The sequence below is a fragment of the Poecilia mexicana genome, unplaced genomic scaffold (assembly GCF_051168715.1).
Source record: "Poecilia mexicana isolate PSO_F unplaced genomic scaffold, ASM5116871v1 scaffold_13, whole genome shotgun sequence".
Lineage (NCBI taxonomy): Eukaryota > Metazoa > Chordata > Actinopteri > Cyprinodontiformes > Poeciliidae > Poecilia > Poecilia mexicana.
This window is the reverse complement of record NW_028263382.1, coordinates 19,418,026-19,443,845: the sequence shown is the minus strand read 5'-3', so window position 1 is coordinate 19,443,845 and position 25,820 is coordinate 19,418,026. Positions and strand designations below refer to the sequence as shown.

The 25,820-nt window shown below is 40.7% G+C and overlaps 1 protein-coding gene across 1 annotated transcript; it reads right to left on the bottom strand.

The window, feature by feature from the left end:
- Positions 1-490: 490 nt before the first annotated feature.
- kcnab1a (potassium voltage-gated channel subfamily A regulatory beta subunit 1a) lies at positions 491-25,820 on the bottom strand. Its single transcript, XM_014974760.2, has 12 exons — positions 25,464-25,820; positions 20,888-20,967; positions 17,269-17,313; positions 15,054-15,098; positions 13,765-13,808; positions 13,557-13,643; positions 10,540-10,625; positions 7,538-7,658; positions 6,662-6,756; positions 6,317-6,437; positions 5,907-5,995; positions 491-4,803 (listed from the first exon to the last, which is right to left on the bottom strand). Exons 1-12 carry the CDS (start codon positions 25,533-25,535, stop codon positions 4,714-4,716), a joined length of 975 nt encoding a protein of 324 aa, XP_014830246.1. The 5' UTR covers positions 25,536-25,820; the 3' UTR covers positions 491-4,713.

Genomic DNA, 25,820 nt, shown 5'->3' with positions numbered 1-25,820 from the left:
TTTTCTGCTTCAAGATACCTGAATCCAAAAGTTCGGGTGTCGACAGGTAGAAGTGTCAAACAAAAACACATGGTGTATTAACACGAGCCTGTAAGAGCAGCTGTCGGGCACAGTGTGGGGGCAGAAGGGCTGCTGCCGGAGCACCGCGGCACTTTGTAGTCATTTGCCACTTTCAAATCATGTTCTGCAATAAACAGAGTAAAAGGAGAGACACTGAATGGCCATAAACTCCCTGCACACCAAACTTCTCCAGAGTCAACAGATGAAGCTGTGCAGGACAATGATGGCAAAGCCAGAATGGCTGCAAACTAAAGGAAGTGAGGTTAATCCAGTCACGGCCCTCGATAATTAGGGAGAATAACTCTTTAAAATAATCTACCTGAAGTTGTTTCTACAAGATTTTAAATGATTTATTCCCATAACTGAATCAAAAGCGGATTTTTCCACATGGCTGTGTTTTACCTTGTTTAGCATAAAATCAAAGACACTGTTTTCATAGGCAATGCATGTATTTATTATCACACATTCATATAGAGTATTTACAGAGAGAGCACTCGTCAGCAAAGAGACAGTACACTGTTGCTTAGAACGGCACATGGGGGAAAACAATGACTGGAACAGTATTGGGGGATTTCTGTATCGTATTTTACTAAATTAGAATTAGATTACTGACCAATTTCCTTGTGTTCTTTGTTGTTGCATAGCTGCTAATGAATTAAATATTTTTGCTCTTGCAGCCAGTGAGTCTACCTGTTATATTGCCCATATCAGCTCTTTTAAATGGCTTTACTGCTTTGAAATCCAGGTTGCTGGAACTAGATGGTTTTCACTTTTTGGTGGATAAAACTAAGCCAGTCATAAAACTATTTGCACCAATTACATTGCATTTCATATTATTCAACCTTACTCTTTTTTTTATTGTTCTAGTATTTCCCCTGTACCATGTATATTCCATTTAACTGTGCACTCGCCTTCACGCATACGCCTCCAACAATACGGAGCTCAGGGACAAGAAGCAAATCTATTTAAACTGGAATAAAAATTCAGGCTACAATTTTCTGCTATGTTAACGGACAAAATACAAGCTAAGGTTTGCGGTTAATCTTTACTTTCAGAGGGTTTCTGCCTTAGAACTGCAGTTTTGATTCTGAGTATTCTTTGTTGAAATAAACCTCATTTAAGTATATAGACATTATACTGAATGCTAAGTAATTTTCCAACATGTCTTAGATGAACACCTATGCACCATGCACCAACTTTATAATGAAAGACATCCCTGAATGTATTTCTTAGGACCCGGGTGAAGGCACTCTACCAGGCAGCCGCAGCCTAACGGACTGATGAGCAAAGTGACGACTTGAGCACAGACACTTAAAACCAGCCAGAATTTATTTCTCACTTAATTCCAGTGATGGAGATTTTTTTTTGTAGTGTAGATTAAGAGATCTTGAAACTTTCTGAAGGTCTTTTTGTTGGATGTTTTCACACATTTGGTCTGACTATGAATAAATGAATCTTATTGTGTCATTTAAAAAAAAAAAAAGGGAAATGGAAAGGTGGAGATAAAAGTAAGAGATGAAAAACAATTACGAGCAGATTAAATGCGTCACCCTTTAGCTGATCGTCGACTGTCTTAGAAGTATTACTGCCTTTTTAAGAGTTACCTTGTTGGGAGCTAAAAGAGATACTTTTTATTTGTTCAAATACTTTTTCAGTGGTATTTTTGTAAAAAAAAAAAAAAAAAAAAAAAACGGAAACCAGCAAAATACCTAAAGATTCAGTTTGTCCAATTTGATCAAATGTGTTGACAAAACCAGTTCTTATCTTTTACTTAGGAGTTTTTTGTTTGTTTTTTTAATATATCAATACCTGAAAGTGGATTAGAATTCAGTTTCAGGTTTTGAGCCGACAATGTGTAGAAAAGCAACTAAAGTAAAAAGAAAAGAAAAAAGAAAACTTTGTAAATGAAGGCATTCGGAAAACTGAATCAAATATTGATCAAGACCAGTGCAAAGATGACCAGAAAGTCTGTCTCCTTGGATTAATATGTAGAGAAAAGAGGTTTGCCTCCAATCATTTAAACACAAGCCTGGTATGATGAAAGTTTCATGATGACCGCTTGTGCTTTTCACAAATTTCAAAACAGCTACATTTGTCTATCTTGTAAATTAGGGAAAAGCACAGGATCCTTTATTTAGACAGCTGATCACCAACGAGTTGGGGAGGGGCAGCACCAGGTTGATTCCCGTCACGCCATCATTTTCTCTGGGATCCCATCCAAAAGACATTAAACCACAGGATCAATGTGACAAATTTTGTTACAGGTTTTACAATTTTTGAGCCTTTTTGAAACCTCTCTATACTTTAAAAATGGTAACTACTACAAAACAAAACAAAAAAAAATGCACTATATATTTTCAGCAAATTCCCAGTTCTTTTCTTCCTAAAACAGTTTCGTTTTGAAACGTTTGCGAGGTCCAGGGTTCGTAATCCTTCTGAGGCAGACGTCTCAAAGTAAGCCGTAAGACAAAAGCTGCTCTTCATTTCTCCTCGGAGCGTGGAACCGTCTGGCAAGAACAAAAACAGTTCGCTACTGAGATTTAGAGGCCGACTGTGCCGCAAGTCAACACATGGACACCAAGGACAAAGACTGTGACTCGGCTGAAACCTGGCCAACATCTCTCTCTCTCTCTCTCTGCTCATCTCAACGATGGCTTATTTTCCAGATGAAACAGAACTAAGGGAGTACATAAAAGGGCAACTGCCACAAACTACCGAAAAGTCAGAATATAAAAGATTACCACAGGAGTTTGGTGTTTATCATCAAACCTAAGTAAAAGCTGATTCAGGTCAGTTCATAGTTTACTTCACAAATAGGGAACGATCCGAACTACATTTGGATTTCCTTGAGGAGAGAAAAGTGAAGACTTTGCGGCTGTCGAATCACTCTGAGCGAGGACGATGAAATCTCAGTGATGTGCAGTGAGCAATAAAATATCTCTATTTACATCTCATGTTATAGATTTCTCATACAGTACAGGAAAGCCCTCATATGCAAGACAGGCTTCTTGTAGTTTGCCTATGTAACAAGATTAGCCTTAAACCTCTATATATACATGTAACATCCTCAAACAAGCTATTCTTTTTTTCAAATGTCAAAATAGATTTTTAGATTCTATGAGCAGTTTAGAACAATTATTTCCCACACATGACAAACTTATTCCATCATGTTGTGGTTTAGACCAGTGTTTTCCCCCTCAAATATCTTAAATAGTTTCCATTAATACAGTCAAAGCTCTTTGAAGAAATCAGTGATGCTGCTTCAGTTCACAAGTAAATACTTTTTTTCTTCTTCTGTGACTTTAAGCTGAGCAATCCGCATGTTTTACTTGTCTCCGTTTTGTGGAAGATGTCTGCAGTTCCTTAAAATTTTCACACGAGGGCGCCATACTTCACGTTTACCCTTTTCTACTCAACTCCAGTTCTTTTTTCTTTTTTTTTCGTTTTCTTTCTGGTACCACAATCCTCTTGCTTCATTAAAGTCACACAGCAGACAAGCTTGCAGCATTTCTGATCAAAAACTTATCAAAAAGAAGAAGGAGGCACACTGTAGCAGAGAAACATGCATCTGGTTGTTGCTATACTCAGGGATCTGCAGCCAGAAATATCTACTCGTTAGCCTACTGTAAATATAGGGATCGGTTGCGTTTAGAAGGCATTTTAAAGACGAGTCGAGCCGATGAGTGTCGAGGTCCTATCTATATTCATAAAGCTCGTTTTTGCAGGAAGTGTGAGGGAGTCACCTTGTTGTTGGTAAAGACTGGAAGATGTTTCATCCCAGACTTTAGTAGGCACCTCTGACAAAGGAGGTGAGAGTTTGAAGCGCTTATGGTAATTTATTTTGCTACGCTGCTCGGCATATTAATAAAAGGTCTGAATAAGGGATTTGTTCAGCATGCATCTGAGGTCTCTACTCATTTGAGGTTTGTCTAATTTCTATACATAAGGTGCCTCTACTGGAGTACTTTGCTGCGAAACAATATGAATTTTGTGCTTAAATGAGTTGTTATTACAAGCCTCATATGTTTTCTGATGAGTTATGAAGGTGCACTTAAAAAAGGCACTTTAATTTTAAATAGCTCTGCAATGCCTCTTTGTCTTCATGAAACAGCTGGAGTTAATGACGAGTCTAGTATCTCTAAAAATGAGATGTAGCAGTGAACATGTTAAAGTCTCGACATAAATGTGTATCAGAACTTTAACCTTTTCTAACAGCGGGTCTAGTGGTTCAATAATTTAAGCATGCGGTTGGATCTGAGCTACTCTGATCTCTGCATAGTTCTATTTCTGTATCTTTGCACGCTAGCCGAGTAGCAAATGCCTCTGATTGGTGGCGGAAAGTTTTGATCGACTAAGCTGCGGTTGAGGCCATGGAAAGTCTGAGCTTTTCTTGGCTGAGCTGGACTGCACCTGAGATGAACGCGGTAGAGCTGATCGAACCGTAAGTCTCGACTGAAGATAGTTACAGAATGCAATGCTCGGATGTAGCAAGGTTGGCCATTTCCGGCTAGAGTGGTCTGTGGCTGGTTAGGCACATCCAAGGAGAGAGCTGTGGATCTGAACTCTGAACCAAGGAGGGTTCAAGGTGTAGCTGAAGTTGGGTAGTCGTCAGTAGACCTCTTGTCGGTCCATCAGCCCTGCACCTTGTCGTCTCTAAGAGCGGTAGTCCTTCTTACTGTATGGTCTGTTGCCAAGGATGTGGTCAATGTCCGACACGATGTGAGAGGTCATCTTAGGGAGGACCTGGACAAAACAGAGAGTTTTTACACGAGGATAAAGCAGGAAATGAAGGGAGGCAAACAGAACCAAAGGTTATATTTTGAGTATAGTGCAAAAGATGTAAAGATGAAAAAATGGCCATTTTCATCCATCTGGGTTTTTTTAAGTTCCCACATTTAAAGTCTGCCCACAGTCAAAATACTCACTATAAATAGGACTTAACCATTTGTATTTATACTTTTAAAAAAATGGCAATCAATACATAAATAAGGAAGACGAACTCTAGAATTGTGAGAAAAATATGAACTTTTGACATTGCAGATCTGTAGGAAACGTTTTGGTTTGATGTTTTACTGATCCTCTAAAACTAATCCTGAACATGGTTAACTAGTGATGAGACGTTCACAAACAATCTGATTCTTTTGAACGACTCTTTACCACGAACTATAGGACTCGATTCAGTTAGAGCCATTCTTTGATTTCTACATCTTTTGCTTGCTGCACTGCACACAATGCAGTAACTATTATTCTTTTTAATTTAAAATTATAATTATTTAAAAGACAAATAAATAAAGTAAAACAAATGGCTGGACATATAACATCATGGTGGCAGATGTACAGTGATACGCAGCTCTGTGCATGACACTGACAGTGTGTTGCCTTAATTGTTACATTTAATGATTCAGAAAAAGATTTTTGTTTCTGCCAAAGCAACTCAAGTCCACACACTCTACTGTTTGCTACATTTTCCTTTTTTATTACAAATAACACTAAAATGTTACTAATGCGCACAACACTTGCAGAAAAGCTACATGGGATAAGGATAAAATGGGTTGTTCTTAGCAAAATGAACTTTTTAAAACATTTATCATTTGAACTGCTCTTTGAAGCGAACGAATCCTGGAAAGAGCCACGAAGTCCCATCCCTAATTCTAATCACCCACAGTAAAACCAGGGTTTTCAAAATCACAAGTGATGCATGAACGAAATAATTACCAAAAAATAATTAATTAGTAATTAATTAGAACTGAGCACAACATGGCATTATCCCCACGTGTAACGACCCAGATGCATGTGAAACGAGGCGGGTGAAGACAGAAAAGTGGGTTTGTGTTTGTGTTTTGTACCTGGATGGCGCCGAGGTTCTCCGTAAGCTGCTCAGGGTTGGATGTTCCCAGAAGGACTGAGCTCACTCCTTCGTTTCTTAAACACCATGCTGGAGAAAATCACAATGAGTACCCCCTCCCCGGTGACTAAGCACTGAATATTATTAACAGGAGAAAGGTCAACATTCAGTCTGTCCTTCAAACGCATGCAGGATTCTCAGTGGAGTTTAGTTTTGTTTTTAACTTTAGTGTTCTGTAATAATCCTGTCCAAAACAAGAATGAGTATGACATGTCTGCACTTTAGTGTAACAGGCAGTCAAGAAAAAAAAAATAAAATAAAAGCACTTTGATGATGACTTTTGAAGGTTAACATTACTGTCAAGATGCAGAGTAAGATGCTCCTTCAGCAGAATGTGCCACTCAGCCTTACCCACAGCCAGCTGAGGCAGCGTGCAGCCCAGCTTCTCTGCAATGTGGTTTAGCTCCTTCAGCTTAGCTTGCTGCTTTCTTCCATCCTCGCTTACTATTTTCTCCTTCAGCCACTGATACGACTGGCAGGAGATGCGAGACAGACGGAATGAGCGATCAGAAGAACAAGAAGACATTTCAAGAGAAGAGAGTGAGAACAAAAACAAGGCTTAAAAAAAAAAGGAGGAAAATTTTGCCGTTTCAGTCATAGAGCTGAAAGCTTTAGGCATCACACAACAAAGGCTCTATTTAAATTCTTCGACCTGCTCTAGTAAATGTTGTGCAGGTGACCTTTGGGTGTACTGACCTTCATTGAGGCCCTTGATGATTCCGGGATGCCGTTCTCATATTTTCCCGTAATGATGCCACACGCTAGCGGTGACCAAGTCATCGCTCCGACTCCTGTGACGACGGAATTCAAAACGTGAGTTAAAACATGGAGCTGGCGTCTCCAGCTGAGCTTCTGCCTCGCAGGGAACCGCTCCCCCGCTCGGGTCCTCTAGACTAGCGGCAGCAGCACATAGCAAACAGCTGCTGGAATCTGCTGATTATACAAACTACTGCTCAGCTCAGCGCTCTGCAGTTGTAAACGGCATCATGGAGGAGCGCTGCTGTGATGGCATGCTGATGGGGGAAAGAGTGAGAGCTTTTTAAAGAGACAGAGGCCAATTTCAAGATATTAACTGCAAAGTCAGGTTTTTCTTTCAAGTTGTTTTCGCCGTATGCAGCATTTTTATAAGAACTGAAGGCAACACGGTTACTTTGTTATGCTAGAAAATGGCACTATATGCTCCTTTTAATGAAATCATAATTTTAAAACCATAATTTGTATTAGGCTAGATTATATTTTCCTGGTATTAAAATTTATCTGAGAGGGACGAAAAAGTAAAAAAAAAAAAAAAAACATCTTCTTATCACACATGTAGATATTCATGTTTTAGGCAACATGTCAGAACATTACAGTAGATTTCCTAACCAGGTTGAGTTTGTGTTGAATCAGTACTTTTAGCCTGTCCTGCAAAAACGTCTACTGGACAAATTAGATTAAGGTTGAGGAAATGACTTGTCGGTGCTGGTGTACATGCAGTGAATGAAAAAGTGTCTTTTTTTTTTTTTTAATCAGCAGTCTGGTCAGCCTAGCAAAAAGACATTTACAATGCACATTAACATAAAGAATACTTGCCTATTTTGTGATAAAGTTCAGGGAGTTGCACCTCCACTTTCTCTCTCTGAAAGAGGTGATATTCTGCCTGTTCGCACACCGGAGGGATCAAATTAAACTGCCGTGCCACCGAATACGCCTCCTGGTAATTTACGAGAATATGAAAAAAAGGAAAATGAATAGTTATTGTAATAATGTAGTCTAATTATAAAGTGATTTTCATACTATCTCATTCTCGTTCAGATATATATATGCCTGCAGGAGCAAGGCCAAACTGGTAAAGCACAGCTCGGAGTCAGATAATCAATCTTCTGTACTGATTCCCTGAGACGCCACACTTAAAGCTTTTCATATACCTGGAAGTGTTTCATCATATCTATTCTTTCCTGTGTATTTTAAGAGCAAAATACCGAAGCAAGCACACAAACGCATGTTTTTTCTCCTTGTTTTTTTCTATAAAGTGTCACAACACAGCACAGCTGATCCCGATATAAACCCAATTCTAGTTATAACCCTGAAAACCTTGAAAAACGTCAAAATGTGTAGGTTTCAGTGAACTCCCAGTCTTCAGGCATCAGAAAGTTAGACAAGCGACTCCCTCTGCCCAAACGCTCACAATGAGACGGTTGATTATTTAAACCATCGTTTATTTGTTTGTCTCCTGCCCTCATCCAGCCCAACAATTACCAGCCACCCTCATGCGCTGCAGTCTGTGACATGTGGCTCCGGCCTGATCATGTGGGCCAGAGCGCACATACAGCAAAGAGCTGCCTTGTCACGTACGCTTCAACGCCCCCTTTTAGCCCCCCTCGTTACCGAAGCTGTCTAAATAACAGAGCCGTCACTGGGGCTTGAACTATTCAAGGATATAAACGCCCTTTCAGCGAGATCACAGGGAGAGAAGATGGATGCAGATTGCAGCGTGTCTACAAAGGGCGTGAAGAGGAGGATTTAAGATGGGTGTTTTGTTCACCGCTGTTAGTTTGTGCTCCCAGTCTCAGATCTTCAGGGAAGCACAGGATTGTCTTAGCCCTAATTACAAGCTCATGTAGGCGCATCATGAGTTATGTGACCAGGGGTCACTGGTCGTTTTATTTCATTCAGCATCAAGCACTCTTACCCGGGTGTCTGAATCAAGAGTGACCAAGCTCTGACTCGTCTCTCACCACCTTTGTGTTTTGATTCAAAACTTCATTTTAGTGATCAGCATCAGTGATCGTTCCTCTTTCGGTTCTGTCAAACTGCTCCTGACCCAGCTGGACCATAAACCTTGATGACACCAGAACCACAACAGGCCCGGATTTAACATTGCTGCACTATGTGAGAATATTTCTCTCCAGGTTGATCTTAGGCAGCCAGTTGTGAGCAACAATAACCAAAGGTTCAAATGTTTATTTTGTGCTGCTGCACATAAACAATCTTCCATTGTTTCTTCAACCTGCTGGTTTCTTGCCCTTCTCCATCCCTGCCTGCTGTAAAATACTTGGATAGAAGCTACTTTTGCTGATCGAGAGGCCTGTTATTCCACTTCCTGTGGTCTTTACGAAGGCTACAATCTCATTAGTGCAACATTTTCTATTACCAAAGAATCCAGAAATGTCTCCAACAGTCCAAAGCCAAGGAGATGTTCTAACAGCCAGTAGCTGTGATGGTGCTTAGGCTACGAGGAAGGTCCCCCAAACTGTGCAGAAAGAGGGCAGCTTGAAATATTTAGGAGGACGCGGTAAAAGAGCAGTGGGCCTGAGGATTCACACCACGATGCCATTCTCATAAATTCAGACCTTAAGTTGTCCACCACTACGTGCCAGGGCTCTACGTCTTTATTTCCTGACATTTGGCTCTGTTCCTCAAAGATCTGTTGGCGACCTGTTCCAGGTGAAAAACTGGCTCCTCAATTATTGATGGGACGGAATTAGGATTCCTCCTCTGGAGAAAATTATCTCGTCTGTTTTCCTCACTTCGCTCAGAAGTAAGAAATGTGTTCACGCAGGAGATCTTTGTGTTCAGGTCCAGATTTTTGGTCCGTTTGATTTTGTTTTTTAGTGTGGTCGTTTAAATGCGAGTCAAATGCTCTAAAGTAACCTGCATGTGTGTGATAAGGCATAACGTCACATGCAGTTCATGATGTAGTTTAGTGAAGTAAATGTCATTGCTACATGTGTGTATCAGACTAGCAATAATGCTATGATAAAACTTATTTTACAGGAGACTGGATCAAACAACAGAAAGTGACATCTTGGTGTAAATGCCTTGTAAGTAGCCTTGTTCAGCATAGATTATGAATACAAAGCCATGCAGTTTTCACACAGAGCAGCAGTCACATTATGCATGTGCTGTGAATAGTTTGTCTGTTGTTCATGTTTTACTTCCTGCTGTCAAACTCTTCCTGAGCAGAATCGTGGGTCTGACGTGAAAGCAGCGTGATCGTTCAGAACGAGGTCGCCGTGGAAATTTTCTAAATTTTAGGACCACTGATGACAATTTGGCTTTTAGTCTTTTAAAACAAACAAACAAACAAACAAACAAACAAACAAACAAACAAACAAACAAACAAACAAAAAAATCAGAGTCCAGAGCTCAATAAACACAACAGAAGAGCGATCCAGAGCTTCGTATGTGGCACAAGCAGCCAGTCCAAGAGACGCATGCTCAGTGTCGGCTGATGTTTGCCTACTGGAGCACTTAAGGTAACCAAAAAATGTTTTTTAAATCCTTCGTATTGCAGCTGAAATTGTGTAAAACCACTGTAATCCTGATGAAGGACGCTGATTTTATATGGAATAAATAATACTTCTAGCGTCAAAGTACAGGCAGTGTTACATTTTAATAATACTGGGATGTGACTTTATAACAAGTTTAGACTGAACATTTAGACTTAGCACTCAGGAGGACGACGTGTACTGGTTTTACTTTCCTAAAATGTTCCACACCGCGTTGAATTATTTCACATGCTTTCCTCTTTTATTTTAGTTACTCCAAGAGAGTGTGCTAAAGACACTTAAGAAAAGCTGAGAGGAACTCACCATGATCTCCATGGCTGTCCACCGAGACGTCCCCCAGTACATGGCCATGCCTTGGTTTATCACATAGGTCATCGCTCGAACAATTTCTGCAGAAAAAGCACATTTTAAATAATATCCGCTGGACAGGCAGTAAGCAACTTGTTGATTTAATTCACTAAATGAGCAACATCTAAATGTTAAAAAATACGTAAACACCGTCGATCCTTTTCTGGGATTAAAAAGGCATTAAATAATTGCTTCCAATTAGTTTCGGTCATAAAAGGGGAAAATAAGTATTTTCTACTTCTATGACCGCTACAAGTTTGGTTTGTGTATTTTTCTTCCCCAAGAATACATAAAAGAGAAGAACATATTCTGGGACTGAAACAATTAATCAAATGAGTTATGATTTATCAATTTCAACCAATCTGTAATTTCAGTATGCATGCTGTGAAACATGCCATTTGCTGAAAGAACACTCAGAGCAGATATGCCAAAACTGTACAAAGAATGTATACATTAAGATAAAAAAACATTCTTTGTAAATATATTTTACCCAGAACTCCTCTAGTTTTACCAAGTTAAAATTCTGTAAATGTAAAAAAGTAAAAAAATCTCTTAAGCACCTTTGCTATGTAATCATTAATTAGTTGACTGAAAAACTAGTCAAAACCTTTCCTGTATTGATCCCAAGTCAAGCGGAAAGGGCTGAACTTTTCACATGTTGATTGTTAGAAATAGTTTTAGCTGCAAATGATCAAGCGTATAGTGGAGGGATGCTTTGTTAATGCATTTTTAGTAATGAGATATTTAATTTTTTTATTTAAAAAAGGAAAATCAACAATTTGCTTGTTTTCATTTCCCTTTGTACTTCTAATATTGCACAAAATAATCCTAAGAGATCAGTAGAAAAATCTGCAAAACGCGCTACTTGTTTTATCAGATTACTCAATCGTAAGAATAATCCACAGAATAATCGATTACTAAATTAATGGTTAGCTGCAGACCTGATATCTTCAACGAACATTTGGTTAATCAGCGACAGCCGTCAGATACTGTGAGACCGAGCCAAACAGAGAAGAAGAAATGTTTTATTTGTGTAAACTTTCCAGTCTAGAATAAACGATTGAATATAGAATGACTGAGAAAAGATCAAATCAGTGTGAAAATACCATCCCTGGAGGACAGGAGTTCATCTAATTAGTTCTATTTTCATAAAAATAGAAAAAACGCTACCTGTAAATTGGTTTGTCCCAAACTGTTAAAACTCGGGGATTTTCTAACAAGCTCACATACTCAAAGCCCCTGTGACCACGTTCAATCTGCTGCATTTTTAACGGAGCAATTAAAACTCAAACACTGCTGACTGGGCGAGCCCGGAGCAGTCAGGGCCAACAAAAACTCAAATTAGGACCGTCATTATGGTGATTCATCATCACAATACGCTCACTCCAGTTATAGCGCCATACGTCACTGTGGCGGGACTCTTATTTTTTCCACTTCGCACAAGTAGTTCTCGGCAAGGCAGCAGATAATGTGTAGTAATAAAACAAATAATGGGAAAACAAATAGTGGCAACAGAGATCTAGTGCGGATGGAGAAAACGTGCAAACGCTGACGAGCATAAAAGCAAAGTCCTACAGATCCAGCAGAACTTAAAGAAAAGCTTTTCTTTTTCCTTTTTCATTCAGCAAGAGATAATTAACAACCTGTCGTTCTGAACTGCCTCCTGGCAAAGGAAATAACATGCTGCAATAAAACAACAAAATGTCAATTTCTTTGTTCCTGCTGTTTGTTTCCAACCCTCATCCTGCCCTCCTGACATTTTGTCTTTGTTTTCCCACCATGCTGGGTTCACATTTAAATGCAACCTGACACAGTTTCCGGACCATGTAGTGGGAGTGAGCACAAAGCGAGTCTGCGGAAAGCAGGACAACATTTCTGATGCTTGAAGGAGGAAGTGACCAGCGGGGATTCGTGTAGGGGGGGGGGGGGGGGGACGAGCAGGACAAAAGCAATCAATAAGAAGCCGCTGGGATGAGAAAAGAGAGAAGTCTTTATTGTTTGTTTTTTCTTCAGAACCACAGTTCACACCGCTAAACCAGAAAAGGAAACGAGGTTTCCACAATAAGATGCTCAGATCCAAACATCATATCAATTTCCAGCACATTTTCAAACGAACTGAAAACAATTAATTATATTTAAACTACCAAATAAGACTAAATATACTTTATCAGCTACATTTTAGACCTTTTAGAGGAACAAATAAGGAGTTAAGTTAAATTCATCAGCATCAGTAAAAGCCAGTCATTAAAGCTGCCGTCACTCTTGTTCTTATTTAGTGTGTGTTGTTTTCTCTAAAAACCTATTTTATGTGGATCTAGCTGTGAAGAAATAAGCACATTTGGTGAAGCATTGAGCTGTCTCTCGTATGTGGAGTATATGTGCAGCTTAAAATGTATTTCATGTATTTTGGGATAAAGGGTTAAAATGTACAGGGTGAATTTTTCTGTGATCTCACTGACTGACTTTTTACATTTTCAAAAAAACAAAGTGTAAATGCGTTACTGTATGTATGCTCTATAAGCTCCTCTCTAATGGTCACATTTGTATTCCCAGAAAAAAAAAAACAGAATTACAAAAATACAAAAACTCCTTCTAAGCTTTTAATTTGGAGGTTGGGGCTAAAAAAACATATCAACTCTACATAAAGACAAGACTTTAATCTATTTTTCCCCAGATAATTTCTCCAATCTGAAACAGGCTGCAGTTTCAGGACTTTAATTACCTTATTAAATTGTTTTGGTAAAGAAAAAAGACAACTTAAGAACAGTTCTTTGTCATTATGTTGCGGCTCCTTCCTTGCAGCTGCGCATCGGTTTGTATCAAGAAGATTGCAATTTGCAAGAGCTAAAATGTTAATAGGATGAGAAGCCAATCATGGTTCGCAGCAGAACAGCTGAGGTTCCACAGTGTTTCTTTGTGAAACAGACGTTTCATGATTCCCCTGACAGATGAATATGGATAAGACGACTCACCCTCCATAGGAGTGTTGCTGTCTGGGCGGTTGGCAAAAACCACGTCTACGTACTCCATCTGCATCCTTTGTAGGGAACCTTTCAGACCTGAGAGACAAATAAAAAAATAAATAAAGCTAAATAGAAGGTTTCAAAGTATGTTTAGAAGAGATTGTTTTGTTTTTGAGCTTATAATAAACTCAAGGTAACCAAAAAATAAAAGCTTCACCTTCGATAATGTGTTTTCTCGACAATCCTCTTTCTGTCTCGGCTCTGACAAAACAAAACAAACCAAGACAAAAAGCTGAATCAGTCGTCAGATTTAACAGTAAGAAAAAGCTAAAATCAAGAAACTTCCAGTGCGCTGAGGGTTACAGCAAAAAAGTAAATAAATAAATAAAATCCATCTGTCAATCATCTGTGGGTCACTCAGACATATAGTAACTAAAATGAACATTTCAGGATGTTTTATGTGAAAGGATAAGTGTGATTTAACATCATAGGGGATTTCCAGCTCGGCAGGAGTAGACGGAGGTTTGAATCTTCCCTGCAGGAATGTAAAAAATGTTCTTCAACCTCCTGAGAATAGTTTTCTCCTTATCGCCAGACCCAGACGACAGGGTCTTCCAAGCAGCCTGATATCCTCTGAGTGTTAGAAAACAGGTTTCTTTTTCATCTCTCTTCAAATTGTTAACAGAGGAAAAGCTACAGATTGCACAAAAAACTAAACTTGTCTCAGAAAATGACAGACATTACTCATTGATTAAAATAATAGGGTGTAATCCCCTTTTTAAATACACCATGTCTGATTCAAACATACAAAAAAAGAAATAGTTGAATTATTAAGTCTGTTGCTTGCCTAATGCAGTACAGTCTTTAATATGATGCAGCCGAGAATCAGCTGAGATTCTCGGGTTGCAAAGACTTTAAGTAAAAATACCAGTCTGAGCGTATTTAAAATTTAATTATAGAAAAAAAAATTGCACTGTATCACGTCATTGAGCTTAATGGAACAGTTATCACAGCTGCTGCAAAAATATAATTCTATTGAATTTTACTGTTATAATAATTTAATCACTTATCAAATTTACATTTTGATAAATTTTCATAAGCAAGAAAGCAGAATGAGAAAAAAAATTATCCTCTCAGTATGTAATATTATAAGCTTTACTCATCATACTTTGTAGAAAGTAACCAACATCAAAGAGTTTGGAACTAGCTGGGTAATTTGTGAGGTTTTCTGTTCAATGGTTCATTTTAAGGCGTTAACATATTAAAAGTTTGACGTCTAAAGACAAATGAAACACAGGCTCTTTGAGAACATCCTCATTTTTTGCACCTGTGCACTTATGCTATTTTTAATCGTCTTTGGTGACAAAGACGACTTACTCCGGTAACAAATGCTTGATCACAAAAATGACAAAAAAATGTATTTCACCAATGATTTATGTTAAAATAATTTCCAATCAGAATCAATCGGAGACATGTATCTGATGAGAAGTGAATTGTTTTACTTACTTTCCTCCCCAGTAAAGCTTAGTTGTGATCACCAAGCTGGACCGCCTGAAACGATGGAGGGAAAGAAACAGATAACAGGAGCGACATGACCTGGGGACACCAGAGTGGTTCGCTGTGCTCGCTACTAAGACAAAATGGACTCTGCTGCAGCCTCTCCACATTGCGTTAAGTGACTGAGAGGTTCCCTTGTCCGACGTTGTGAACACATCCTGCTGTCCATTCATCAACGTGGGATTATTTGCTGTTCAGAACAAGACATCAGGGTCTCTATGGAAGCAGACCTGATCTGTTTGACGGGCGAAGTTGACCGTTTAAATTAATTCATGATGTGCTACTGCTCTTAAGAGACCATTTAAAACTATCAGTTTCTCTGAATTTACTCTTTATAGGTTTGAGTAAAATGAACATTGTTCTTTTATTATATGAACTACTGACAGCATGTCTCTGAAATTCCAAGCAAATATTTAGTATTTATTTGCAGAAAATGAGAAATGGTCAAAATAACATAAAACGCTTTCAGACCTCAAATAATGCAAAGAAAATAATTTCATATTCATTTATAAACAACAATACTGATGTTTTAACTCAGGAAGAGTTCAGAAATCGATACTTGGTGGAAAAAAATATGAGGTTTTCAATGGGGTTCAGTGAAGTGGTCTCTTTTTTTTCCAAAGCTGTATTTTATTTTATGATTAAATAATATAATTTTTCAAATTAAAGCAATAAATGTAGTTGAGGCACATTACTATTTAAATTATTCCTGTGTTAATTTCCAGCTTTCAAAATTAATCACACATTTAAATGAGTATTTCATAAGTTATTTATTATATTCATTGTAATTTGGCACTATTTACTCTCCATACAAGCAGCTTTTGCTGCTGTATCTGCCAGAGTTGAATCCCAGGATAAGTCGAAGGTTTAGAGTAAATTTTGGCCTAAAAATTGATTCCATGATTTTTTTTATTAACTCCATAAAAATATTATTTGTAATACGCTTCTGTGAAATCAGACATCAAATTGTATAATTTTCCATTAAAAGACAAAAAAAAAAATTGGGGTGTTAAAAATAAATTTAAATAAACATTATCTTGAGTTTAATTGCATGCAGCATAGAAAATGAATATTTAGTGTTTTCTTTTTCTTCCCTTGTTGGAAAACAGTGAAAACCAGTTTCAATTTTCTATCTGTAAAACATTTTGGGTCAGAAAGTTTGTCCAGTTCATGAACAATGTCTTGTTGGGTGTTTTGGACTATGTTGGAGTTTCAGTCGGTTGCTTTAGATTTATATTAAGTGTCTCTTTAGTATGCATGCAGAATCATTTTTATCATGATGTATTTTTTTATATTGATTAAAATTTTCAAAGACACAGACTTCAGTATCACGGGACAAATGACTGCACATATTATAGCTCTGTGTTGTATTATTGACACAGACATAATGCAGACTGATAACAGCCTTACTCAGCTGCCATTTTTTTTTCTGCACCACTAAATCTCCTCTCTGCACATTCATGAGGACACTCAGTCTGAAATGTCAGGTTCAGTGAGTCTTAACTGTAGCCGCATCAAAACGCCCACCGGTGTAATGTAGTCAGCCCAGTACATGACACCACAGCGAGCGGCATAATGACGGAGCCAAATCAGAACAAAGTGGCAGCGGCTAAATGTTCCCACGTTTACTGCAGTGTGTGTATGTCACACAGAAACACGCTTGTTTTCAGAATGCAATAATGGAAACGTTGAAACAATGTGGAAAATGTGACTCAGCTTACACATCCATGATTACCTGCTTTTGCATAATTTGAATAAAAATGTAATTATTGTAACTTGGGAGGTGATCCCATAAACTCGTACAACTTCCCCTTTGCAGTCCCTGACAGAGTTTATCAATAATATTAAAAATAACCAGACATTCTTAAATAAATCCTTAAAATTATAAAATTAATATTTGAAATGGATAGAAAATGAAAATGCCTGCAGGCGAAAGCTCATACATTGAATATTTTATGTTGCAGTTCTGATAAACGTGTGAATATATGGCAGATTTAAGATCTAGCTTTAAATTACAACACAAAAACATAGCAAGGATCACGTTTGCTGTACTCTGAACATTCATGCTTTACGCATAAAACCTCATGCATGTCGTCTTTCTACGTACGTGTCTCTTTACACACTGAACTATTAACTCAATACGATACATTAATGTCTTCATTACCTCCAGCATTTCTTCTTGATGATGTTTCCTAGAATGATTTCGGCCCTGCAAGGCAACACAAATGAGGCGGGGCTATTAAGCTGCATTTTAAAGTCAGAACTCTTTCTAGTACAACATCAACAATACGATTTCCTGCTGTTAAAGCGGACAGGGCAACAACGTTTACAGTGTTAATGATTTTATGGAAACCCCATGTTACTCCATGTTCAACGCGCTTCAAAATAATTCATCCCCCGTTAACATTTTCGCATCAGTTACTTGTATTTATTTGGAAGTGAATGTGAAAGACCAGTACATAATTGTAAAGTGAAACATTTCCATTCAAATGTTTTAACAGATTCTGAATTGGATTTAGTCCTGGACTCTAAATGGGTCATTGCATTGTGTACAGAGTCGTTGCCCTCCTGGAAAGTGAACTTCTGCCCCAGTTTTAGGCATTTTGCATCCTGTTCCCGATGAAGAAAGAATAGCATGATGCTGCCAACACCGTGTTTTACTGGCTCCTCTGCAGGGCTTCATACTGTAAAACATGACTTCTTATGTTAACATGAATTTTTCCATCCATGTCTAAATGTCCTAAAGTTTGTGTCTGGAATGTGACTGCTGTTAGGTTCCGTGTTTCTGTGTGTTTATTTTTGAGTTTTTCTGTGTTCAGCCCTGTTTCCTGTGAGTCTCTGTCCTGTCCTCCCCGTCGATTGCTCCCCAGGTGTGTCTCATTCCCTTAATTACCCCGTGTGTATTTTAACCCACCTGTTGTCTGTGTTCTTCGTCGGGTCCTTGTCGTTTGTTCTCACGTCTAGTGTTCTCGTCAGTAGAACTGTTAAGTCCTGGTTTGTGTATGCTTCCGTCTCACTCGCCAGTAGAACTGTAAAGTCCTGGTTTGTGTTTGTTTCGTCTAGTCTGTTTTTGACAGTTGCTACCGGTATCTAGCTGCGTGCTTGTTCCTGCCGTGCTGCCTGCCTCGGACTGTTTGTGTGCTTTTTCATCATTAAATATCATCACCACCATAACCTGGGTCTCAGCGTCTCTCCTCACCACCGACAACCACACCTCACGACAGAAGGACCCGACCACGACCGGTGAGGACCGCAACATCATGGACCCAGCAGACCGTCGTTCCCTCCTGAGGGAGATCAGGAGGTACGACGTGGATATGGCCAAGCCCGACGCGCCGTTCAGCCGGCTAAACGCCGCCACCCGTATGGCCATTCAGTTGGACAGGTGGATCCCGCTTCTGCCTCAACTGGGCTTGGTGGACTTTTTTAGAGAGGTGGAGCGGGAGTTGCAGACGGTAAAGGCGGAGCTGACTGCAAGACTTAAGCCAGCTCCAGCTACGGCACAAGTCTGCCCGTCTCCAGCTGCGTTCCCGCTCCCCGAGCCCGCTGCTGCCGGAGCGCAGCCGCCCGAGCTCCCCGAGCCCGCTGCTGCCGGAGCGCAGCCGCCCGAGCTCCCCGAGCCCGCTGCTGCCGGAGCGCAGCCGCCCGAGCTCCCCGAGCCCGCTGCTGCCGGAGCGCAGCCGCCCGAGCTCCCCGAGTCCGCTGCTGCCGGAGCGCAGCCGCCCGAGCTCCCCGAGCCCGCTGCTGCCGGAGCGCAGCCGCCCGAGCTCCCCGAGCCCGCTGCTGCCGGAGCGCAGCCGCCCGAGCTCCCCGAGCCTGCTGCCGGAGCGCAGCCGCCCGAGCTCCCCGAGCCTGCTGCCGGAGCGCAGCCGCCCGAGCTCCCCGAGTCTGCTGCCGGAGCGCAGCCGCCCGAGCTCCCCGAGTCTGCTGCCGGAGCGCAGCCGCCCGAGCTCCCCGAGTCTGCTCCCCCCGAGTTTCCAGAGTCTGCTCCCCCCGAGTTTCCAGAGTCTGCTCCCCCCGAGTTTCCAGAGTCTGCTCCCCCCGAGTTTCCAGAGCCTGCTCCCCCCGAGTTTCCAGAGCCTGCTCCCCCCGAGTTTCCAGAGCCTGCTCCGCCCGAGTTTCCAGAGCCTGCTCCGCCCGAGTTTCCAGAGCCTGCTCCGCCCGAGTTTCCAGAGCCTGCTCCGCCCGAGTTTCCAGAGCCTGCTCCGCCCGAGTTTCCAGAGCCTGCTCCGCCCGAGTCTCCAGAGCCTGCTCCGCCCGAGTCTCCAGAGCCTGCTCCGCCCGAGTCTCCAGAGCCTGCTCCGCCCGAGTCTCCAGAGCCTGCTCCGCCCGAGTCTCCAGAGCCTGCTCCGCCCGAGTCTCCAGAGCCTGCTCCGCCCGAGTCTCCAGAGCCTGCTCCGCCCGAGTCTCCAGAGCCTGCTCCTGCGCAGCCCGCTGCCGGTGCGCAGCACCCCGAGCTCCTCGAGCCAGCTCCGTCCGAGCCTCCTGCCGGCTGGCCCCTCTGCCGGCCTTCTAGGGCCTCCAGCCGGCCCCACGGGCCAGAGGGCCTCCTGCTGCGGTGGCGGGAACGACCGCCGGACCCGGCTCCACGTCTCTGGTTCCTGCGCCGGCGGAAGAGACCACCGGACCCGGCTCCACGTCTCTGGTTCCTGCGCTGGCGTCGCCCGCCGGACCCGCCTCCGGGACTCCGCTTCCTGCGCCGGCGACGCCCGCCGGATCCGCCCCTCCGCCCACCAGTTGGGTTGCTTTTCTTTGTTGTTTTCTGGACACTTGCCCTCCGGCCATCGCCCCTCCGCCCACCCAGTTGGGTTGTTTTTTGTTGAACTGTTTTTTGTGGGCGTCTGGTATCCGCCCTTGAGGGGGGGGTACTGTTAGGTTCCGTGTTTCTGTGTGTTTATTTTTGAGTTTTTCTGTGTTCAGCCCTGTTTCCTGTGAGTCTCTGTCCTGTCCTCCCCGTCGATTGCTCCCCAGGTGTGTCTCATTCCCTTAATTACCCCGTGTGTATTTTAACCCACCTGTTGTCTGTGTTCTTCGTCGGGTCCTTGTCGTTTGTTCTCACGTCTAGTGTTCTCGCCAGTAGAACTGTTAAGTCCTGGTTTGTGTATGCTTCCGTCTCACTCGCCAGTAGAACTGTAAAGTCCTGGTTTGTGTTTGTTTCGTCTAGTCTGTTTTTGACAGTTGCTACCGGTATCTAGCTGCGTGCTTGTTCCTGCCGTGCTGCCTGCCTCGGACTGTTTGTGTGCTTTTTCATCATTAAATATCATCACCACCATAACCTGGGTCTCAGCGTCTCTCCTCACCACCGACAACCACACCTCACGACAACTGCATTAAAAAATGTTTAAAACATGCTATTAGAAACAAACTGCGACGTTTGTTCCAGCTCGCCTGAACTGTGCACGCTGCAGTGTGAGCATAGTGGATGAGTATATTATCTCAAGTTATGGTCTTTTTCCATTTTTTGACCAAAAGTAATTTTATCAGTTTAAGCTTCAAAGCTAAACAGTGTCCTTACTTAAGCTATCAAAGTTAAAATGACTGTAAATAAACATTTCACAAGGAACAGAAAGCCACTTGCTAAAGTGTATTATGAGTGTATTATATGTGAGTCCCCCCCCCCCAGAAATCAGAAACTCTCTTATGTGTGCGTCTAAAACCTACAGCCAATTTCAAATTAAAATAAAAAAGATAACCTCCAATCCACAGTCACACATCAGTAAGTAAAATATTTAACTGCTGTTTGCTCGGCTTCATTCAAACTCTGAGGTTCACCCAACACCCACCTGCCGCCTGCGTAAACCTCGGCTGTGTCAAACAAGTTGACTCCGCTCTCATAGGCGATGGTCATTAGCTGCTCTGCAACCTGCCAAGATGTCAGATCGCGCAGAGGAGAGAAATGAGAATATGAAGTCAGTTTATTAACCAGTTTTAATATACTTCCACCTATTAATCTTTTGTTTAATCATTTAGATGTTTCTTAATAAAAAAAATTCTTCCAGAGAGAGAATTAAACATTGATAAAACCTTGAAAACTAGGACAACTAATAAAAGCCTGGCACAGTAGATTTTATCTAAACATTAGTGGTGCATTTAAGCTGGGAGGCTTCTGCAGGGCATGAATACTCTTTAAAGTAACTAATTTATGCAACTTGGATCCTCAGCATAAATACAGAGTTTAGTAACAGAGCTTCGCCCTCCCAACAGCAGCTGGAAACGCACGAACGCACTTCAGGAAATAATGATTCCTCAAACAGAAATGCAACATGCTCTTATAATAAGGTTTTGCTGCTTGTTGCCCAACTTGTGAAGTTGCTGCAACTTAAATTTAATTGAGTTACCAAAAGTGGGGGGAAAAAATATCGGTCATGGAAAATAAAGAGGTGTCATCGCTATTAACAGGGTAATATAAGAAAACTAAGAACCAATCGTTTTAACAAGTTTTAGAAACAATGAATTCATGTAGTTGTTTCCTGTAGGAATTTTTCAGCTTTGCTATGGATTAATTTTGGTCAACTTTTTTTTTTCCCCCCAACATCACTTCAAATCTACAGATTTAGGAACTTTACCAGAAGCTCATGTCTGGCTATCAATCGCATTTGCTAGACATCACAACAGCAATGAAGGATCTACTAGGTGCTTGACATTAAGAGGTTGTGTAATTTTGTGTTGAATTGGGAGAAACTCCACTTTAATTTGTTTTGTTGAGCTGCTTTAATTATTCCTGTTTGATTTGTTTTTGGCTAACAGCAGCTAGCTTGCACATTTTGCTTAAAAAACTTAATTTGCAGTGGGGATTTGAATCAGTAAGTAGTAAGGGTTACAACATTATACAAATCTATGACCAGCTCAATGATCCATAACTTCTTTTTTTTTAAGTAACATTAAGTATGACCACTGCTTTCAAAGTCCATCCATATGCAGGAACTGCCTGAGTATCAATGGAAGTGTAGCACTTTCAGGGAAAGTTGAGAAAACCGTACACCGTACTCTGGGTACCGGAGAGCGATCGTTACTACAGGGAAGGAACAGCTCTTCTTTTCACAAAGGTCCAATGTTAGAAGGTAATTTAAAAGTTAGTGAGATGATGGAAGTTAAATGAAGCAAACAAAAAAAATAGAAGAGAAGTGCACAAGACGCAAAAAGGTATTAAAGGTGTCAACTTGATAAATGTGAAGACTTAATAAGAAACAAAGGCTGAGACAATGACTAGAATCACTCTCCAAAGGGCAACTTGTCCTTCATGTGACTAAAAGGCCAAACACTTTTGGAAACAGTAAAAAATATGCCTGGAGAGCCAGAGGGTTTTTACTATAGCGTAGTACATTTACATTTTTGTACAAATTGATGCTCTCAGCTAAATGCATGAGCTGAAAAGCCATGCTTTTCCACTCTCATTGGTAAATAAGTGAGTCATTAAAGTTTCAGAGATATTATGTTGGTAACACCTCAGGCTTCTTGTTTTTCCTGGTCCACAAAGGTTTATGGAAAACAAAAGGTTGACAGACAGAGGGAGAACAATGAAAACCAACGTTTTTATTCTTCTCTCTCAACCCCAGATTCAAGGCCGCCACGGCTTCCCACATCCTACCCACACAGCAGCGAGAGAAGACTTTATGACGGAGCTGCTTCCTCACCTCCAAACTCCAGGCTGCAGCAGAATCAGAGCTGCAGCACCAAGGCTTTCTAAAACTCACTATGCGATTTATAGATCTGGTTTTGACCTTTTTGAATGAGTAAGCAATGTATACTTGCTTACCCACACACTCTTGAACTTTCTGTCTGGAAACCAGGAATATTAAAATAGAACTATACTTAAATACACACACACACACACACCCCCCCCCCCCCACACACACACACACACACAAAAAAAAGACTTTAAAAACTATGAGTAATGACTTTTAGGTGAAGTACTTTTTAAATATTAACTGCAAGTTATTTATTTATTTATTTATAAGAGGTTTACACACCCTGCTAATGACATACAGTGTAATTTATGGGACGTGGCATTAATGATATTTAACTATGCAATGTGTGGGACTACATGACCCAACCGAATGCCATGCAGTTCTTCTTTGGATTCATCAAGTCTTCCACAAACAATCACATCAATTCCTTTTTTAAATTTAGATTTTGTTGCTTTAGGTTGATCAGACGTAACACAGGGGCCACTTCTTCAACGCAATGAGAACTTTTTATTAACTTCCTACTGAAGCTGAATGTTTTACAGACATTTATAACGGCAGATTAGTGACAGTTTTTCATCCCAATTCGGCAAACTTGGAACCCCAGTGAAGTAATTCTTTAAAAAAAAAGAGAGAGAGAGACTGGTGACATGAAAACGTTTCTGGTCAAGTCACACAGAGGAAAAAGACCGTAACTCTACTATGACAGAGATTAATTAATTTTAGAGGTTGTTATTGTACTAAGGTTGTCAACAGTTCTGTAAAAACTCCTGTTTCTTGATCTAATATTTTTTTGATCTAGGATGAAGTGCGTTTTCGGCTCTATCGAAACAGTTGTATTTTACAAAACTGCGATGGAAATACTTTTTTCCTCATGTGAATCTCACTAGTTTGTAGCTACACTGATCTCCTTGGACAAGAGTTAAGATTAACAAAGGTTAAGTGTGTCATTCAAAAAAAAATTTGAATCCAGCTCTTCTGCAAAATTGCCAACTAAAGTTTTCCAAAAACGCTGCACGCGCAGCCACTCCTAACAATAAGGGGCTTGTTGCTGCAACGCCTCATTAAGACGCCAACATAAATGATGACCAATAGTGCCGTGGCTCTCATGTAAATATATCTCATCTCATTTCTTAATTATGATTTTAATTGCATTCCTTAATCAAAACACCACAATTGTAAAATTGTTTGCTCGCATTTGTAATAGAAACGGAGCAAATGTTTACTTGCATACAGATCTTCTGTCAGCTGCACTAAAAAGAAAATCTGGATATGCTTTTTTCAGATTTTTATTTTTTTTATTTTTCCAGATGTGCACTGTAGTATTAAACCCGATTCGGTGTGCGTTAACAAGCTTTTCCCTCATAACTCTCTGCTGTTCGCGTCGCCTGAAGTCACTGAGAAATATGAGTGACACTGGCGTTGGCACCAGGGACATACAGAATAATGGAGTGAAAAAGGATGCAGCATTTCAAGGGTCATCATGTAACTAGACGGCACTCAGCCCTTAGGTAGGAAAAATGACTCGGTTACATAAGCATTTTCTTTCTCTGTCCTCTGGGATCAGCTCTGCTCTCTTTTCTGTCACTATGTGTACGAGGATCTGATGACCAGGGCCAGGAACCTGAACCCGACATCAAATAATATTAATGTAAATCAGCAAAGAGCGTGAAGGGGACCTGTGTTCACATATGTACATATATAATGTGTGTCCTTTGCCTCTAAAAGCACAGTGGTGTTTTGAAAGTTTCCACGTTATGCAACGACCAAACTTTGACTTTGTACACATGCATTTCTCATTTAAAAATGAATTATCTTGATCTGAATGAATGATGGTCACGTCACCGATTTCTCTATATTCCTATAAGTTTATTTTTGAACTTCTGTCATTGTTCACAAATGTAGGAAGTGGCAATAAGACAGGAAATGTTTCGTCGGACTTAATTTCAGACGAATAAAAGGTTTTCTGAAGATTTTGTGGTTGTGTTCAACGTGTGACGGCAGTCGGCTGTATTCTCCTCATGTGCGGTCCAACAAGAATCCTTTTCTTTAAAAGCGGCCAAACTCTTTCAGACCTTGGAAAACAAACTTGAACTTTCAGGCGACTCATCCAAAAGGTAAGCCATGAAATAAAAACCGATCCAAGCATCATCATACCCACAGTAAATGATGGTAGCAGAAGCATTATGCTGTGGGGTTGAACTGTTTATTTTCAAAGGTTGATGGATTTAAATAGGTAGTTTTGATTGCCACGTGTCTGAAACATGAAAAGAGATTTAATTTTTCATTAACAAATTACTACTAAGTCCAAGGTTGTACTTAAAGTAGCAACAGAAAGGAGTTTGTGAATTTAAAGACGTGTAATACCCGCAGATTTAATGAGACGCTGGGATTTTTATTAGATTCAAGATTATTTCATCACTTTTTTAAATTAATGGCCTAAGTATCTTTTTTCCAAAAGTGATTTTATTTAGTTTAAATCACATTTTGGCCAAAAGAAAGAAAGAAAAAAAGAAAAGCGTATGCCACCAGTTTAGAAACTCAACAATTTGGAAGGTTTTTTTGTTTTGCTGAAATTTTAATTTTTTATTTTATTTATGTCAGATTGAAGGTGGAAACCCCTGAAGAAGAAATGCACACAAACGGAAATAAAACGTGGGAATGTTTTTCATACCTCGTCTGTTATCTGTCCTCCAAATGTCACCCATGTACCTGCAGGAGAGGGAAAAAAACAGAGACTTCTCATCACTTGGGAATTTCATCACCGTTTCTCCACCGTCAGTCGTTTTGTCAGTGCTGCTCTGTGTTTGCCTCTGACATCCTGCAGTAAACACAACTAATCCCTGCATTGTCACACCAGCCGATGGAGGCTGTCAGGCTCCCGAGAGAAGAATGTGTCCTGTTCAGCGCCGCCTCTCAGGGCTGAGGGATCACCTTGTGCGAACGCCCGTTAGTCACTCTGTCTTTACGGGTGACTGTTTCTGTTTGCCGCTGTTGCGCATATTTAGAGGACCTTGTCTCCCCTGTCCTT

What these genes read in the sequence shown, in the direction of transcription:
- kcnab1a (XM_014974760.2), bottom strand. Translation starts at nt 25,535, where the DNA reads ATGAGAAGTCTCTGTTTTTTTCCCTCTCCTGCAGGTACATGGGTGACA. An exon ending in GGACAGCCATGGAGATCATG is followed by an intron (nt 7,659 to 10,539) that starts GTGAGTTCCTCT and finishes GTAAATTACCAG; the next exon opens with GAGGCGTATTCGGTGGCACG. An exon ending in CATCAAGGGCCTCAATGAAG is followed by an intron (nt 6,438 to 6,661) that starts GTCAGTACACCC and finishes ATCTCCTGCCAG; the next exon opens with TCGTATCAGTGGCTGAAGGA.